A 17,602-nucleotide genomic window follows, 5' to 3' on the forward strand; every position below is an offset into this window, starting at 1 on the left:
AGTTACTCATATAGAGGAGAAGAATTATAATCTTAGTCTTGGAATGCCCGTACAGTTCAATACACCTCAAGATTCCAACACCCATGCCCCACCCTCCATCTACAACATTTAGAACAAGTCGGGGTTGGCGAACATTGGGGTTCTCTTAACTCCTATAGAGTAGACGGATTATAATTTCTGATCAGTGTTCTTGTAGTTAATCACACTAAATTACTTTACACCTGATCATGTATATGTTCAGCATTGGGCAAGAATCTAAATGACAGTCGCACAATGTACATCTTCAATCAATGTTCAATATAACTGTTTATTAAAGATTTATAAGCTAATAATTCACTTATTTAAAACTACAGATAAACCCTTTATAAATCCTTTAACATTTTGACACTTCATACATTTTTACATGTGTAAAGTGTTTCTAGTAGAAAGTACATTTTTGAAAATGTACAACTTCGTGGTATATTTTATATATCTGTCTTATATAAGAACCAACGCTGGAGATGAGAAGCAGAACATTTAATATAGTGTAACAGTTTAGCTTCCGTCCCTCTCCTCGGCCCTACCTGGGCTGGAACCAGAGACACTCCGCACACATCGATAACAGCCACCCTTGAAGCATCGTTACCCATCACACCACAAAAGCCACGGCCCTTGCAGAGCAAGGGGAACAACTACTTCAAGGTCTCAGAGCGAGTGATGTCATCAACGCTATTAGCGCACACACCGATAACTAGGTAGCCATTTCACATCGGTTACACTCACCCCCCTTTTGACCTCCTTTTCCACAGCAACCAGTGATGTTGATCAACAGCATCAATGTGCCAGTATAGCTTCCGTCCCTCTCCTCACCCCTTCCTGGGCTTGATCCAGGGACCCTCTGCACACATAATCAACAACCACTATCAAAGCAACATTACCCATCGCTCCACAAAAGCCACGGACCTTGCAGAGCAAGGGGAACAACTACTTCAAGGTCTCAGAGTGACGTCACCGATTGAAACGCCAATAACCCTCCCCTTGCTAACTAGCTAGCCATTTCACATTGGTTACAATGGCACAGACATTGAACAGGACAGGAACAGCGTCTGCTCCGGGTAACATAACGACATACAACAATTAATGCAGAAGTGAATGCAATGAATCGCTGATGCGCGTGACGAGGGAAGCAGGTGTGCGTAATGATGGTGGCAGGAATGTGTAATGCAGGGCAGCCTGGTGCCCTCGAGTGCCAGGGAGGGAGAGCGGGAGCAGGCATGACAAGTTAGGCCATTTATACCCAACTTCATATTTGCTTGGACTTAATAATTTCTACAAATTGCATATTTCGATCAGGATTTAAAACTCTCTCCAGCAAAGTACTTTGATACCTAAATGGATGTTTCAAGTTTTAATGTCACGTGCACAAGTACAGTGAAATGCCTTTCTTGCATGCTCCAAACCCCAAAATGCAGAAATGAATAGCACTAAAAAATAACATAAGGTAGAACAAAAACACACAAGAAATTAAAATAAGAAAACGAGAAAGTAAGCTATATCCAGGGTCAGTTCCAATACCATATTTACAATGTGCAGGGATTTATTTGTATTTTTTATTTAAGTAAGCAAGTCAGTTAAAAAAAAATCTTATTTACAATGACGTCCAAATCTGAACGATTGGGCCAATTCTGCCCCACCCTATGGAACTGCCGATCACGGCCAGATGTGATACAGCCTGGGGTCAAACCCAGGTCTGTAGTGCCGCATCTAGCACTGTGATGCAGTGCCTTAAACCGCTGCGCCACTCAGGAGGGATATTGGAGGGATAGAGGTAGATATGTTTAAGGGTAAGGTGACTAGGCAATCAGTATATATGATAACCAGAGTAGCAGCACCGAAAATTATGATTGTATGTGAGTGTGTGTTGGAGTCAGTGGAGGCTCCTCAGAGAAAGAAGGGGAGGACCATCCTCAGTGAATTTCATAAAAATCTAAATAGTGAAACATTAAAAAAGTTATCCTTTTTAGATAAAACTATACTAAGCATATTCACGTCGCCAAATAATTGATTAAAACACACTGTTTTGCAATGAAGATCTACAGTAGTCTCAACTGAACTCTTTAGGGTAGCACCACAGTGTAGCCGGAGGACAACTAGCTTCTGTCCTCCTCTGCGGACATTGACTTCAACACAACCTAGGAGGCTGATGTTTCTCACCCCCTTCCATTGACTTACACAGTAATTATGACAACATGCAGAGGACGTCCTACAACCTATCAGAGATTTTGCAGCATGGACTGACATGTTGTCCACCCAATCAGTAGATCAGAGAATGAATCTACTACTGAAAGCATAAGCTACAAATAGCTAACACTGCAGGGCATAAAATGTGGTGAGTAATTGATCAAAGAGAGAGAAGGACTAGTTGAACAGTTTTGAAGAAATTAATTTCTTCCAAAATTAAGAATCGAGAGAGATATTTGGTTGTATTTTTCTTTCACTTAGTTAAACAAATGCAGCTAGCTAGTTTAGCCTACTCAAACACCCGGCTCAAACAGAGAGGGATGATATGTTAGCTAGCTGGCTATGGCTATGGCTATCCAACACTGAAACTCTTCCAGGTCAAGGAAAACTTTTGGTGTAACTGCTAAACTGACTGTACTGCATGTTTGTAGAGTGTTTACTACCGCGTTAGTTCTAGTAGCTATGTCGACTATGACGTGACAACGTGTAAGCTCTGTGTTGCGGTTAGCGATACTGACAGGAAGGTTTGGGTTGGAAAGTTTTTTTTTTTGTTGCCTAGTCACAGACAGCTAATGTGTTGTGCACTGAAGTCCACAAGCGCAGGGAAAAGGTGAGAAGAGGAGAGCAAATAGACATACAATACCAGTCAAAAGTTTGGACACACCTACTCGTTCAAGGGTTTGGGCTCTTCTTGCCATAATATGGACTTGGTCTTTTACCAAATAGGGCTATCTTCTGTATACCACCCCTACCTTGTTACAACACAACTGATTGGCTCAAATGCATTAAGGAAAGAAATTCCACAAATTAACTTAACAAGGCACACCTGTTAATTGAAATGCATTGCAGGTGACTACCTCATGAAGCTGGTTGAGAGAATGCCAAGAGTGTGCAAAGCTGTCATCAAGGCAAAGGGTGGCTACTTTGAAGAATATCAATGTATATTGATTTGTTTAACACTTTTCTTGGTTACTACATGATTCCATATGTATTATTTCATTGTTTTGATGTCTTCATGCTGACTGTATGAACTCCCAAGAGAATTCTCTTCAGTTATTGTCCCCCTCAAGTCGATACCATGACGGCCCTCAAAGAACTTCACTGGACTTTATGCAAACTGGAAACCACATATCCTGAGACCGCATTTATTGTTGCTAGGGGATTTAACCAAACACGTCACTGAAGTTCTATCAACATATTGACTACAGTACTCGCGCTGCTAAATCACTCAACCACTACAACTCCAACTTCCGGGATGCCTACAAGGCCCTCCCCCCGCCCTCCCTTCAGCAAATCTGATCACGACTCCATCTTGCTCCTCCCTTCCTATAGGCAGAAACTCAAAAAGGATGTACCCGTGCTAAGGACTATTCAACGCTGGTCTGACCAATTGGAATCCAGGCTTCAAGATTGTTTTGATCATGCGGACTGGGATATGTTCCGGGAAGCATCCGAGAATAACATTGTGACTATTAAAACCTATCTTAACCAGAAACCATGGATAGCTGGCAGCATTCACGCAAAACTGAAACCGCAAACCAATATTGCAGAATACAAACAGTGTAGCTATTCCTTCTGTAAGCCACCTCCAACGTTGTTTTAGAGAATTTTGCAGTATGTCCAACCGGCCTCACAACCACAGACGTGTATGGCGTCGTGTGGGTGAGCGGTTTGCTGATGTCAACATCGTGAACAGAGTGCCCCATGGCGGCGGTGGGATTATGGTATGGGCAGGCATAAACTACGGACAGTGAACACAATTACATTTTATCGATGGCAATTTGAACACACAGAGATACAGTGATGAAATCCTGAGGCCCATTGTCGTGCCATTCATCTGGCCGCCGTCACCTCATGTTTCACCATGATAATGCACAGCCCCAAGTCGCAAGAATCTGTACACAATTCCTGGAAGCTGAAAATGTCCCAGTTCTTCCATGGCCTGCATACTCACCAGACAAATCACCCATTGAGCATGTTTGGGATGCTCTGAATCGACGTGTACGGCAGCGTGCTAGAGTTCCCGCCATTGAAGAAGAGTGGGACAACATTCCACAGGCCACAATCAACAGTCTGATCAACTCTATGCGAAGGAGATGGTAGCGCTGCATGAGGCAAATGGTAGTGACACCAGATACTGACTGGTTTTCTGATTCATGCCCTACTTTTTCTTTAAGGTATCTGTGACCATCAGATGCAAATCTGTATTCCCAGTCATGTGAAATCCATAGATTAGGGTCGAATTAATATATTTAAATTGACTGGTTAACTTTCGTGAACTGTAACTCAGTAAAATCTTGGAACTTGTTGCAAGTTGCCTTTATATTTTTGTTCAGTGTATATCTGAGCCTTTATCATTCCACGTCGTCTTTGGTCCCCACGTCTACATGACATACTGTACATTTCTGATGACCCGACAGGAACCTATACAGTCGTTGAAGCCCATCCAGTGCTGGCGGTCTGCATACCCCCCGGGGCCTACAATGTACTGATAGCCCATGTAGTCGCAGCGCTCATAGAGGACCCATCAGCCGCCCTCCACCTGGCAAGAGTTTCATCAAGCAAAAAAGCCATGCAGGTCAGTGGAGTCTCCTTTGGATTCGACCGCCCCTGAAAGTTTCTGTCTTCTGTTGGAGGAGAAAAGACAGTTGGTCACAATTCAGAATTCTGGAACTTTGGACGTAGAAGTATGGAACTATGGAATTAGTACTATGGAACAGGTACTTATTCATTACAGGAATCTTCACCAGAACACATCTCACCTTAATTCCTTCAGAGTTCAGAACACCAGGCGTAGTGACAACATTAAAGCTCAGGGTATGCAGGTATCAATTTTATACATGTTAGAGACACTAACACCAAGCACATGATTAGCACCAAACTAATCAGATATTTCAATCAGCTATTCAAATATTTCTGTAGGCTCTACGCATTGTTCAAAAGCACTGAATCACACAATAGCAGGTGGAAAGTGCCAAACCTCAGTCAGTTAATGTGGGATCAAAACCAATCTAGCACCATCAAGGCCAGCTGGAGATGAACATGGATCGTATAAATCTAATGAGTAACACTATGTTTTAACTCATTAAAAGCCATGTCATGATGCATTTAGTCCAGGATTTATTAACAGGCTCTTAAAAGGCTGTCTTTATCTAATGCACAACAAACTAAATGTTACAAACGGTGCTTCTCTGTTAAAGTACAGGATTTTTCTGCATAGAAAAGTTTTGGACGGGTCGCCTAAGTTAGTATACTGTATTTATAAAAAAAAAATATGAATGGTTAAAGGTCTTCATTGTACACTTAAACAACAAAAAACAGTTATACAGTATATAGAAAAGACCAATATATGTTTTAATACAATCATCTTTGAGAACTTATAATTATAAAAACTAGACAGTCACAGAGAATTTAAAATTCCCAAAATGATCCATTCAGGACTATTTTCTTTCCATGGCATGGGGCCCCCATTGATTTTGTTAGAATGTTTGAGTCACTCCGAGCATAAGAACTTTAAAATAGCTAAATGTTATCTATGCGGCCAAGAGGAGGGCCTCTAAACCATTCGGTTGGCGACCACGCTAATGGCCAAGCCCACTGCCACACCCCACCACACCCACCACCTAAGCCCCATTTTGATCCAGAAGAAAACCCTGACAGTATCCCCTAATTTAGATAATCCTTTACATTTACATTGAAATTACTATTAAAACGTGAAAAAAATGTAACATTTTTAAAAAACTTTACAGTTAGGCCAGTCAAACCAAAGCAACTGTGTTTAAAGTATTTAACTTGCAGAAAAGCCCACCAGCACAACGCCAAGACAGATTTCTAACAACTTTAGTAAGGCAATACAGTTCTATGATTCTGATTGTAGCTAGCTTTAGCTATTGGTTAAGTTATTCATTTTATTTGCACTGATTTACAAAATTGTTATAGACAGATCCAGGATCAACACAGCTTAATGACAATCCAGGATCAACACAGCTTAATGACAATCCAGGATCAACACTGCTTAATGACGATCCAGGATCAACAGCTTAATGACGATCCAGGATCAACAGCTTAATGACGATCCAGGTTCAACACCGCTTAATGACGATCCAGGATCAACAGCTTAATGACGATCCAGGATCAACACAGCTTAATGACGATCCAGGAGTTAGATCAAAGTGAACTTGTTTCACAGTCATTGGAATATGATCCTGGATAAAGCAGTAATATTTACTGTAGTTCATCACATTTAACATGTCAACTGTCACAGGAACTTATGTATACATCCATCATAAATGACGTTGTATTATAAATTCCGTGTTTCAGGAGTTAGATGTGGTGTGAACTTGTTTCACAGTCATTGGAATATGATCCTGTTCAGCATAATGGAAACACTTGAATAAAGAGTAACAATTTATTGAAAGCAGTTGTTCCTGATTTAACATGTCAACTGTCAAGGAACTTATTTTCCATCATAAATAACGATGGTCATTATATGTGTTTCAAAAAGTTATATTTTTGTGTTCATCAGACCATAATGGAAACACTTGAATAAATGAGGGAAAAAAGTGATCTTTGAAAGCAGGTGTGTTGCAAATGGTGTTCTGGTCTTGCAAGGTTTTGGAGCAGTGGCTTCTTCCTTACTGAGTGGCCATTCAGGATATGTCGATACAGGACTCGTTTTACTGTGGATATAGATACTTTTGTACCTGTTCCCTCCAGCATCTTCACAAGGTCCTTTGCTGTTGTTCTGCGATTGATTTGCACTTTTCGCACCAAAGTACGTTCATCTCTAAGAGACAGAACGCGTCTCCTTCCTGAGCGGTATGACTGCTGCGTGGTCCCATGGTGTTTATACTTGCGTATTATTGTTTGTACAGATGAACGTGGTACGTTCAGGCATTTGAAAATTGCTCCCAAGGATGAACCAGACTTGTGGAGGTCTACAATTTATTTTCTGAGGTCTGATTTCTTTTGATTTTCCCATGATGTCAAGCAAAGATGCACTGAGTTTGAAGGTTGGCCTTGAAATACATCCACAGGTACACCTCCAATTGACTCAAATGATGTCAATTAGCCTATCAGAAGCTTCTAAAGCCATGACACAATTTTCTGGAATTTTCCAAGCTGTTTAAAGGCACAGTCAACTTAGTGTATGTAAACTTCTGATACAGTGAATTATAAGTGAAAAAATCTGTCTGTAAACAATTGTTGGAAAAATGACTTGTGTCATGCACAAAGTAGATGTCCTAACCGACTTGCCAAAACTATAGTTTGTTAACAAGAAATGTGTGGAGTGGTTGAAAATGAGTTTTAATGACTACAACCTAAGTGTATGTAAACTTCCCACTTCAACTGTATAAAAATGCTGGTCAGGCCATTATTTTTGCAAGTATCTTGGCTACCATGGCTATGGCCCTATAGGATGACAATGCCTCCATCCACAGGGCACGATTGGTCACTGAATGGTTTGATGAGCATGAAAACGATGTGAACAATATGCCATGGCCGTCTCAGTCACCAGATCTCAACCCCATATTAACACTTATTCTAGAGCTGCGCCTGAGACAGCGTTTTTCACCACCATTAACAAAACACCAAATTATAGAATTTCTTGTGGAAAAATGGTGTTGCATTCCTCCAACAGAGTTACAGACACTTGTAGAATATATGCCAAGGTGCATTAAAGCTTTTCTTGTTCATGGTGGCCCAACACCCTATTAAGACACTTTATGTTGGTGTTTCCTTTATTTTGGCAGTTACTTGTACATTCCTTTGTTCAGAGACTTTCCTTCTCAATCCAATTCCTACTGAACTGTGTTGTGTGCTGATATGATATGGTAGTCTAGGTCTTTGAGTGGTACAGTAACATTCTGATTAATTGGAATGTGTCTTGAATTTAAACATGCAGGAGTCTTCTGTTTATCATCCAACTTTTCATTATGACTTGTATTGTATGTTCATTTTTATTGTTAACCTAACAGAATTGTGTAAATACTTCTTTCCTTGGAGGGAAATAAACTATTATATATTATTCTGTTATATTCTGTTCTACAGTTGATCAAATGCTAGCAAAGAATACTAAAGAAAACTGAGTAAGTAGATCTACTGGTGTTAATGTACATGTGTGCCCTGTGTTGATACCCATGGCAGAGTAATGAAGACGGCAGCATATGTGCGGATTAGACAGGGTTTTATTTGTTGGACTGCAACACTTTTACACAGAGTTGGGTGTCATAAAAAAGGCAGAGAGGTTCATGGGAAAGGATGTTGTCGTAGGGCTCTAGAACTAAAACACTAGGGGTCTTAAGGTTCCAGAACTCTGTGATCCTGCGGAGGGAGCCCACGACAGGAGAGGTGGCGCCCCAGTCTGAAGTTACGGTACTCTCCGTTCTCCAGGAAGTTACTGCTGACCCCTGTAGTTGGGCAGCTCATAGAAGACCCAGGCACCATCCATCACTACAGCAGAGTGGAATTCACAGAACTTGAAGGCTTTGTGGACCGATGGGCAGTCTTCGCTCCACTCTTCCATCTGGCCAGCTAAATCTGGCCTGTCATAGAACCTGATCTTGCAGGAATTTCCATAGACCTGCAAAATAAATACAACCAAAAATACATAAATGCCAGTATCCCTAATTATTAATATAAAAGTAATCACTTGAATTATTTAAATTGCCATCACTCTGTATGTTCTTAACAATATTAGGCCTTTGGAATGCGTCTTTAAATGGGTTTCTTGGCTGTTGTCCTAGTTTCCTTCAACAATTGATGTGCATGGACCTGGACGTGAGGGAAACTGCTGCCAAAACATGAGCCTTTTATCTCTCCTTATTGTCTGTGTGCTTTTGACTGATCATTGCCTGGTTGGTGCACCCTGGGGCATTCCATTCACTGCCCTGCATCCAAATCTGGTCAGACACTTTTAACATCCTAATTGCCAAAACCTAAATATACAAGTGTAATATAAATGACAAGTTTATGATGTCTCTCTGATATAAAATGTAGAACATTTTAAGATCTGGGAAAGATCTGTCAAAAAGCAAAACATGCTGGAAATATAGTAAATCAAGAAACAGCACAGATTATCAACTTCTTGCCTCAAGTCGTCAGTATCTATGTACTGACACACATCCAATCCATCAGTGCCATCTTCAAACTTAACGATAAAGTTAGTAGGCTTACAGTTTGTAGCCTACATTTGGTAGGAAGGCTTACATTTTTAATAGAGCGACAGGATCTGATGTTGTCATTGAAGCCCATCCACTGCTGGTGGTCAGCAACAAAATGAAGGGATTCTGTGTTAATTTAGTTGTTCAATAACAATATTGTTTTTCTTTTACTCTCCAGGGGTCAGCATGTACTGGTAGCCTCCGTAGTTGGGGCGCTCGTACAGCACCCAGCAGCCGCTCTCCACCCTGATGGAGTTACAGCGGCTGAAGTAGGAGTGCAGGTCTGGGCAGTCGCTGTTGCACTCATAACTATGACCTTGGAAATTCTTATCCTCAAAGAATACGATCTGGAAGAGAGAGAGAAAGAAAGAGAAAAGCCTGGTAAGATACAAGCCATACGTTTCATACAGTATGTCTTCCAATCTGGGGCTGTCACGATTGCTCTTCTGGCGAAACTGCAATACTGCAATACATACAATGCTGCTTGAAGTTACAGAAGTTACAAAAATCTAATGTGAACTTTTTTGTTAAGTTTTAAGTGTATTCTATAATCCAAAGGCTCTTCTTACCTTTCCCATTTGTTTTATTGTTATTGTTCACCTCCCACTGACCAGCAGCACTACCGAGGTTTATATCCAAATGTTTATATTGTTATTGTTCACCTCCCACTGACCAGCAGCACTACAGGGGTTTATATCCAAATGTTTGTATTGTTATTGTTCACCTCCCACTGACCAGCAGCACTGCAGGGGTTTATATCCAAATGTTTGTATTGTTATTGTTCACCTCCCACTGACCAGCAGCACTGCAGGGGTTTATATCCAAATGTTTATATTGTTATTGTTCACCTCCCACTGACCAGCAGCACTGCAGGGGTTTATATCCAAATCCAGAATGTGCCGACAAGGGAAACGCCTTTGTTACCTAAATTTGTCTGATTTGCATATAATCAAAATGGTTTGTTCAAGTTTGATTTCCCTTTGTCCCAGTGTAATGGCTCTGTATCAAAGAATTGCCAGAACTGTGATGTGAAAGTTATAAAGGCCAAGTCTCCCAACCTATCCCCTAAATGTGTTATATGGATTGCTTTCAATCAGTCTGCTATCAAGGAACCTTTTGTTTTCTATTGGCGTCTAGTATTGTGTGATCTATAATCGTTTTTTGGGGGGGTGGAGATTTAATTTTGTCTTGAGCATCGAACTGTCTGGTCTCATCATCTGAAGTTGTACAACTGTCTGGTCTCATTGTTGAATAATCAATGAAGGATTTGGCAGATAGCCTAGTGGTTAGAGTGTTGGGTTAGTAACTGAAAGTTGCAAGATTGAACCCATGTGCTGACAAGGTAAAAATCTGATGTTAACCCACTGCTCCAAGGCGGTTAACCCACTGCTCCAAGGCGGTTAACCCACTGCTCCAAGGCGGTTAACCCACTGCTCCAAGGCGGTTAACCCACTGCTCCAAGGCGGTTAACCCACTGCTCCAAGGCGGTTAACCCACTGCTCCAAGGCGGTTAACCCACTGCTCCAAGGCGGTTAACCCACTGCTCCAAGGCGGTTAACCCACTGCTCCAAGGCGGTTAACCCACTGCTCCAAGGCGGTTAACCCACTGCTCCAAGGCGGTTAACCCACTGCTCCAAGGCGGTTAACCCACTGCTCCTAGGCCGTCATTGAAAATAAGAATTTGTTCTTAACTGACTTGCCTAGTTAAATAAAGGTAAAAAAATATATATATATACTGTATATATTATATTGTAACAGACACAGCATCTCAAGGGGAAAAGGGAATCAGATGGCCCAAAAGCATCAGGCAAGCAGTTATTCAAATAATTGTATGACGGAACAAGGCAAGAATGACTAGGAGAAAGATAGCCTAACTAATACAGAGGTACACACATATTTCACACGCTCAAACCAATCAGGGATCTTCGGGATGAGAAGACCATATTGAATTTACTTGAAAATTCTGTTGTAATCTCAGGTCGAGGTCCGAATGGCTCCTTTCATTCACAAAGGAAAACTGTCCCTGTTCAAAAATCTATGGTTGATATTTGATCTTCGTCCACTGAGATCGAGACTAAATCAATCTCAAGGCGATATCAAAGGACTAGTGAAACGGAAGATAGGCAGCAATGCTTTAGCCCAAAGTTCTATGTGTGCTACAGAGGTCATCCAGGAGGGAGTCCCCTGTGGGGACCAGGACAGTTTCTGAAGGACATGAATAATGTCCTTCACAGTATTTTATAATTTTCCAGGGCTAGTTCCTTTGTCATTAAATGGTGGCCATTTGACGGTTGTCAGTAATCTGATCTTGAAAAGGAGGAAGATGAGGAAGAATGGTTCCCTCTCAACTGGGTATGTTCCTGGATGAGGTGAAGCCATGGAAGAAGAATGGTGATCTTCCTCCCCCATGAAGCGGTGTCTCCTTATTTGAAGGTTGTTTGTCCTTCTCCATCTTGGTGTCGACTGTAGATTGGAAGAAGGTGTCCTTCCTAGTCAGTGGTGCGGCATAAAGTCGCTACAACTCTAACGACTGAACTTTTATCCCAATATTAGTTATCGAGTCATCATTTAGTAGTAATTGATGTGTTCCTTTTGTGACTTTCGCTGTGCTCTTAATTTACAGTAGATACAGAGGAATGAGCATGCCAATGGATTGTTAACAAAACTGCCTGAAATGTTTGATGACACAGCATGAACTCCGAACCAAAGCAAGGATATTTTCTCAGGTTGCAAGTGTGACCACTATGACTTGGTTTCTTCAATCTTTCAATGAATGTCTCACTCGGATTGTGAAATAGAATTGACATATTTCCAGAATGACAAAGGAACTCGTTTGTGAGCTCTGTGCAGAGTAGAGAGTTCCTGGATGACTATATAGGGTCTTTGTGACTCCGTTCTATAACAAAATGATGTGAAAAATGTGATTTAGATATACACTGCTCAAAAAAATAAAGGGAACACTTAAACAACACAATGTAACTCCAAGTCAATCACACTTCTGTGAAATCAAACTGTCCACTTAGGAAGCAACACTGAGTGAAAATAAATTTCACATGCTGTTGTGCAAATGGAATAGACAACAGGTGGAAATTATAGGCAATTAGCAAGACATCCCCCAATAAAGGAGTGGTTCTGCAGGTGGTGACCACAGACCACTTCTCAGTTCCTATGCTTCCTGTGCTTTCACTCTAGTGGTAGCATGAGACGGAGTCTAAAACCCACACAAGTGGCTCAGGTAGTGCAGCTCATCCAGGATGGCACATCAATGCGAGCTGTGGCAAGAAGGTTTGCTGTGTCTGTCAGCGTAGTGTCCAGAGCATGGAGGCGCTAACAGGAGACAGGCCAGTACATCAGGAGACGTGGAGGAGGCCGTAGGAGGGCAACAACCCAGCAGCAGGACCGCTACCTCTGCCTTTGTGCAAGGAGGAGCAGGAGGAGCACTGCCAGAGCCCTGCAAAATTACCTCCAGCAGGCCACAAATGTGCATGTGTCTGCTCAAACGGTCAGAAACGTTTGGCATTTGCCAGAGAACACCAAGATTGGCAAATTCGCCACTGGCGCCCTGTGCTCTTCACAGATGAAAGCAGGTTCATACTGAGCAGATGTGACAGACGTTACAGAGTCTGGAGACGCCATGGAGAACGTTCTGCTGCCTGCAACATCCTCCAGCATGACCGGTTTGGCGGTGGGTCAGTCATGGTGTGGGGTGGCATTTCTTTGGGGGGGCGCACAGCGCTCCATGTGCTCGCCAGAGGTAGCCTGACTGCCATTAGGTACCGAGATGAGATCCTCAGACCCCTTGTGAGACCATATGCTGGTGCGGTTGGCCCTGGGTTGAGTGTGACTCCAAATCCAGACCTCCATGGGTTGATAAATTTGATTTCCATTGATAATTTTTGTGTGATTTTGTTGTCAGCACATTCAACTATGTAAAGAAAAAAGTACTTAATAAGAATATTTCATTCATTCAGATCTAGGATGTGTTATTTTAGTGTTCCCTTTATTTTTTTGAGCAGTGTATTAACTCTGAATCTGGTTGTATTAGTCCGATGAATATTTCTAAACAAACAATGTATAGCTTCAACATGTTTAAAACGGTCATGCCGATCTCAACGACTGTCTCTTTTAGTTATGCTGTAGATCTGTCATTCAAATTGAAAGCAAGTCTAAGAAGCGGTAGATCTGTTCTATGTGCACTATTTCTATGCTTCCCGGTTTAGATGGTACAATGATTCTCTACACTATACTTGCTTGTTTTGTCACATAAAATGAAATTAAGCGAACTACTAGAATTTCAGCAACCAGGAAATGGCGGAGCGGTTTAATTTTTTGAACCACTGTTGGCATTTAGAAGCCCTTGATTAAAGCCACAAACATTGACATTGTATGGGGGATGGGGCTGGGGCTTGGGAAATGTAACCACAGAGCTATGGATGCCAGGGTTGACTGTCCATGAGATTGAAATGATAGGTTTGAATGTTTACAAATACTCACATGACAACAAAAACATAAACAATGGAGTAAAATAAACTTCTATCTTTCATTAAGACATTTGCATTATATCAGTTCCCACATATTTAGGTGACTTATTGTGGGAAATGGGACTGACATTTGTATTTCTCTTGAGAAAGAGAACAATTGATTCAGTATAATATCGGCAGTTCAATGTTTAAACTCACTTTCCTGAAATGTGCTGATTATTATCATGATAAAAAACAGCATTTTGTGTTTTTGTATGGCACTCCTAGACGGTAGACTAATAAAAGGTAGACTCCTAAAAGGTTTACTCCGAAACGGTAAGAAATGGTCTCTGTTCTCTACATTCCTGCTTCCTCCGTGTGTCTTCAGCTGGTCCTCAGTGCCATGGGCACTCCTTTATGGTAAGTCACGATAGTACAAAAAAATGTTATGACGATTGCAGACCTGCTTATTCATCAGGTTCCAGAAAATGTGAATAACAAAACCCCATTGCTGTCCGTATAAAAGCCCCCTCGCAGCTCCAGGTCGTTGGACAGAAACCCACAAACAACATCAAACATGGGCATGGTATGTACAGATCAGCCAAATGTGGGTCAACCTGTCAGTCCTCTAACGCAACACAGTCATATTCATCTGGGATTCAACTAAAGGAACAGCAGACAGCTTGAAATGGGATCAAGATAAACAAAGATGATTAACTAGATCATTACATATAGCAGGGTGACTGAGTCTTTTCAGGCATGATGAAAGCAACAGCTTAGTGTCACAAATCTTGTGTATTAGTAACAAAACTTCACAGAACTTCAGAAAATAACTTTAGAAAGTGAATTGAACGTTTGATGTGTGGTCTCTTTTAGATAATTTCTATGAGGACAGGGACTTCCAGGGCCGCTCTTATGAGACCAGCCAGGACTGCCCTGACATGTCCTCTGACATGTCTCGCTGCCAGTCCTGCAGGGTGGAGAGCGGCTGCTTCATGGCGTACGAGCGCCCCAACTTCATGGGAAACCAGTTCTTCCTGAGGAGGGAAGAGTACTCAGACTACATGCATATGGGAATGAGTGACTCGGTCCTCTCCTGCCGTATGATCCCTCAGGTAGGAGAAAGTCTCAGTGATCCACATAACTCAATACAATATCTCTGGGGATATTTTATCATCTGTGTATTTCTGCTTAAACCAGCTTGATTTGATGTGATTTATTAGGTTCCCCATTAGCCGATACCAACGACGACATCTAGTCTTACTGGGGTCCGACATATAGCGAAAAATACATTACAGACAAAAAACTTTACAATTGACATCCTGTAACTGTAATTTCCTATGTACAGTGCCTTGCGAAAGTATTCGGCCCCCTTGAAATTTGCGACCTTTTGCCACATTTCAGGCTTCAAACATAAAGATATAAAACTGTATTTTTTGTGAAGAATCAACAACAAGTGGGACACAATCATGAAGTGGAACGACATTTATTGGATATTTCAAACTTTTTTAACAAATCAAAAACTGAAAAATTGGGTGTGCAAAATTATTCAGCCCCTTTACTTTCAGTACAGCAAACTCTCTCCAGAAGTTCAGTGAGGATCTCTGAATGATCCAATGTTGACCTAAATGACTAATGATGATAAATACAATCCACCTGTGTGTAATCAAGTCTCCGTATAAATGCACCTACACTGTGATAGTCTCAGAGGTCCGTTAAAAGCGCAGAGAGCATCATGAAGAACAAGGAACACACCAGGCAGGTCCGAGATACTGTTGTGAAGAAGTTTAAAGCCGGATTTGGATACATAAAGATTTCCCAAGCTTTAAACATCCCAAGGAGCACTGTGCAAGCGATAATATTGAAATGGAAGGAGTATCAGACCACTGCAAATCTACCAAGACCTGGCCGTCCCTCTAAACTTTCAGCTCATACAAGGAGAAGACTGATCAGAGATGCAGCCAAGAGGCCCATGATCACTCTGGATGAACTGCAGAGATCTACAGCTGAGGTGGGAGACTCTGTCCATATGACAACAATCAGTCGTATCTTGCACAAATCTGGCCTTTATGGAAGAGTGGCAAGAAGAAAGCCATTTCTTAAAGATATCCATAAAAAGTGTCGTTTAAAGTTTGCCACAAGCCACCTGGGAGACACACCAAACATGTGGAAGAAGGTGCTCTGGTCAGATGAAACCAAAATTGAACTTTTTGGCAACAATGCAAAACGTTATGTTTGGCGTAAAGGCAAAACAGCCCATCACCCTGAACACACCATCCCCACTGTCAAATATGGTGGTGGCAGCATCATGGTTTGGGCCTGCTTTTCTTCAGCAGGGACAGGGAAGATGGTTAAAATTGATGGGAAAATGGATGGAGCCAAATACAGGACCATTCTGGAAGAAAACCTGATGGAGTCTGCAAAAGACCTGAGACTGGGACGGAGATTTGTCTTCCAACAAGACAATGATCCAAAACATAAAGCAAAGTACAGTTTTATATCTTTATGTTTGAAGCCTGAAATGTGGCAAAATGTCGCAAAGTTCAAGGGGGCCGAATACTTTCGCAAGGCACTGTATATTGGTTTGGCTTGCTTGTGTTGTTTTATAAACTAATGTGATTTTCTTCCGGGAAATCGCGATCTCCAAACACCTCTAATTCATGTTACAATAGATGCTGTAAGGAGCTATTGATGTCTACACAGATACAGTTGAATATGACAGAACATTTAAAATCAATGCTATGTGGTATGTGGTAATAATATGAAACCTTAATAATACACAAGTCTTAATTCATCTAGGTTCCAAACGGGATTTAACAGCCATGACAAACTTAATTTTCCCTCCACTTTAGCAGAGAGCAACACTTACTAAGAGCAACTCGGTTTAAGTGCCTTGCCTAGGTGCACATTGGCAGATTTTTCACCTAGTCGGTGCTAGGATGCAAAACCAGTGACTTTCTGGTTACTGGCCCAACGCTCTTAACCGCTAGGCTACCTGGCACACTTTAATTGGAATTACAGATGTAAAGGAGTGGTGATTATGAGCATGATTTATTTTGCACAACAGCACAGAGGATCCTTCAGGATGAGAGTCTACGAGAAGGAGAACTTCAGAGGTCAGATGCACGAGATGATGGAGGATTGTGAGTCCTTCCAGGACCATTACCGCATGGCCAACTGCGAGTCTACCCAGGTCATGGAGGGACACTGGCTGATGTACGAGCAGCCCCACTTCAGAGGCAGGATGATTTACGTGAGGCCCGGAGAGTACAGAAACCTCAGGTAGATGGGAGATGCATCATAGAATCCTGTTAGGGTAGCCTAGTGGTTAGAGCGTTGGACTAGTAACTGGAAGGTTGCAAGTTCAAACCCCCGAGCTGACAAGGTACAAATCTGTCGTTCTGCCCCTGAACAGGCAGTTAACCCGCTGTTCCTAGGCTGTCATTGAAAATAAGAATTTGTTCTTAACTGACTTGCCTAGTTAAATAAAGGTAAATAAATAAATACATATTTTAATTTGTAGCCCTTTTCAATTGTGAAACACGTAGTGGAAATGCAATAAAATACCATCTAAGAACATTTTTGTATCTGCCCATCTTTATTGTAAATTATTGTGGTTTTTGTTGTATTTTCTGATTTATTTAGAATTTAATGACTTTGGTTGTTCCTCTCAAAATACAAGAGAAAATGATTTGTCCACTTGGCTGTAGTTGATTCCCCAAGGCAAACCGTGGGTATTTAGTTCCCTTACTGAGATAC

At 41.6% G+C, this 17,602-nt stretch overlaps 2 protein-coding genes across 2 annotated transcripts; one reads left to right on the top strand and one right to left on the bottom strand.

Moving 5' to 3' along the window:
- Positions 1-8,397: 8,397 nt before the first annotated feature.
- On the bottom strand, positions 8,398-10,243 carry LOC112224955 (gamma-crystallin M2-like). The gene is made up of 4 exons (XM_024388544.1): positions 9,953-10,243; positions 9,552-9,730; positions 9,430-9,493; positions 8,398-8,803 (listed from the first exon to the last, which is right to left on the bottom strand). Exons 1-4 carry the CDS (start codon positions 9,959-9,961, stop codon positions 8,618-8,620), a joined length of 438 nt encoding a protein of 145 aa, XP_024244312.1. The 5' UTR covers positions 9,962-10,243; the 3' UTR covers positions 8,398-8,617.
- A 3,943-nt stretch (positions 10,244-14,186) lies between these two features.
- On the top strand, positions 14,187-17,225 carry LOC112224867 (gamma-crystallin M3-like). Its single transcript, XM_024388485.1, has 3 exons — positions 14,187-14,263; positions 14,715-14,958; positions 16,911-17,225. Exons 1-3 carry the CDS (start codon positions 14,187-14,189, stop codon positions 17,127-17,129), a joined length of 540 nt encoding a protein of 179 aa, XP_024244253.1. The 3' UTR covers positions 17,130-17,225.
- The last annotated feature ends 377 nt before the right edge of the window (positions 17,226-17,602 follow it).

The sequence above is a fragment of the Oncorhynchus tshawytscha genome, linkage group LG26 (genome assembly GCF_018296145.1).
Source record: "Oncorhynchus tshawytscha isolate Ot180627B linkage group LG26, Otsh_v2.0, whole genome shotgun sequence".
Lineage (NCBI taxonomy): Eukaryota > Metazoa > Chordata > Actinopteri > Salmoniformes > Salmonidae > Oncorhynchus > Oncorhynchus tshawytscha.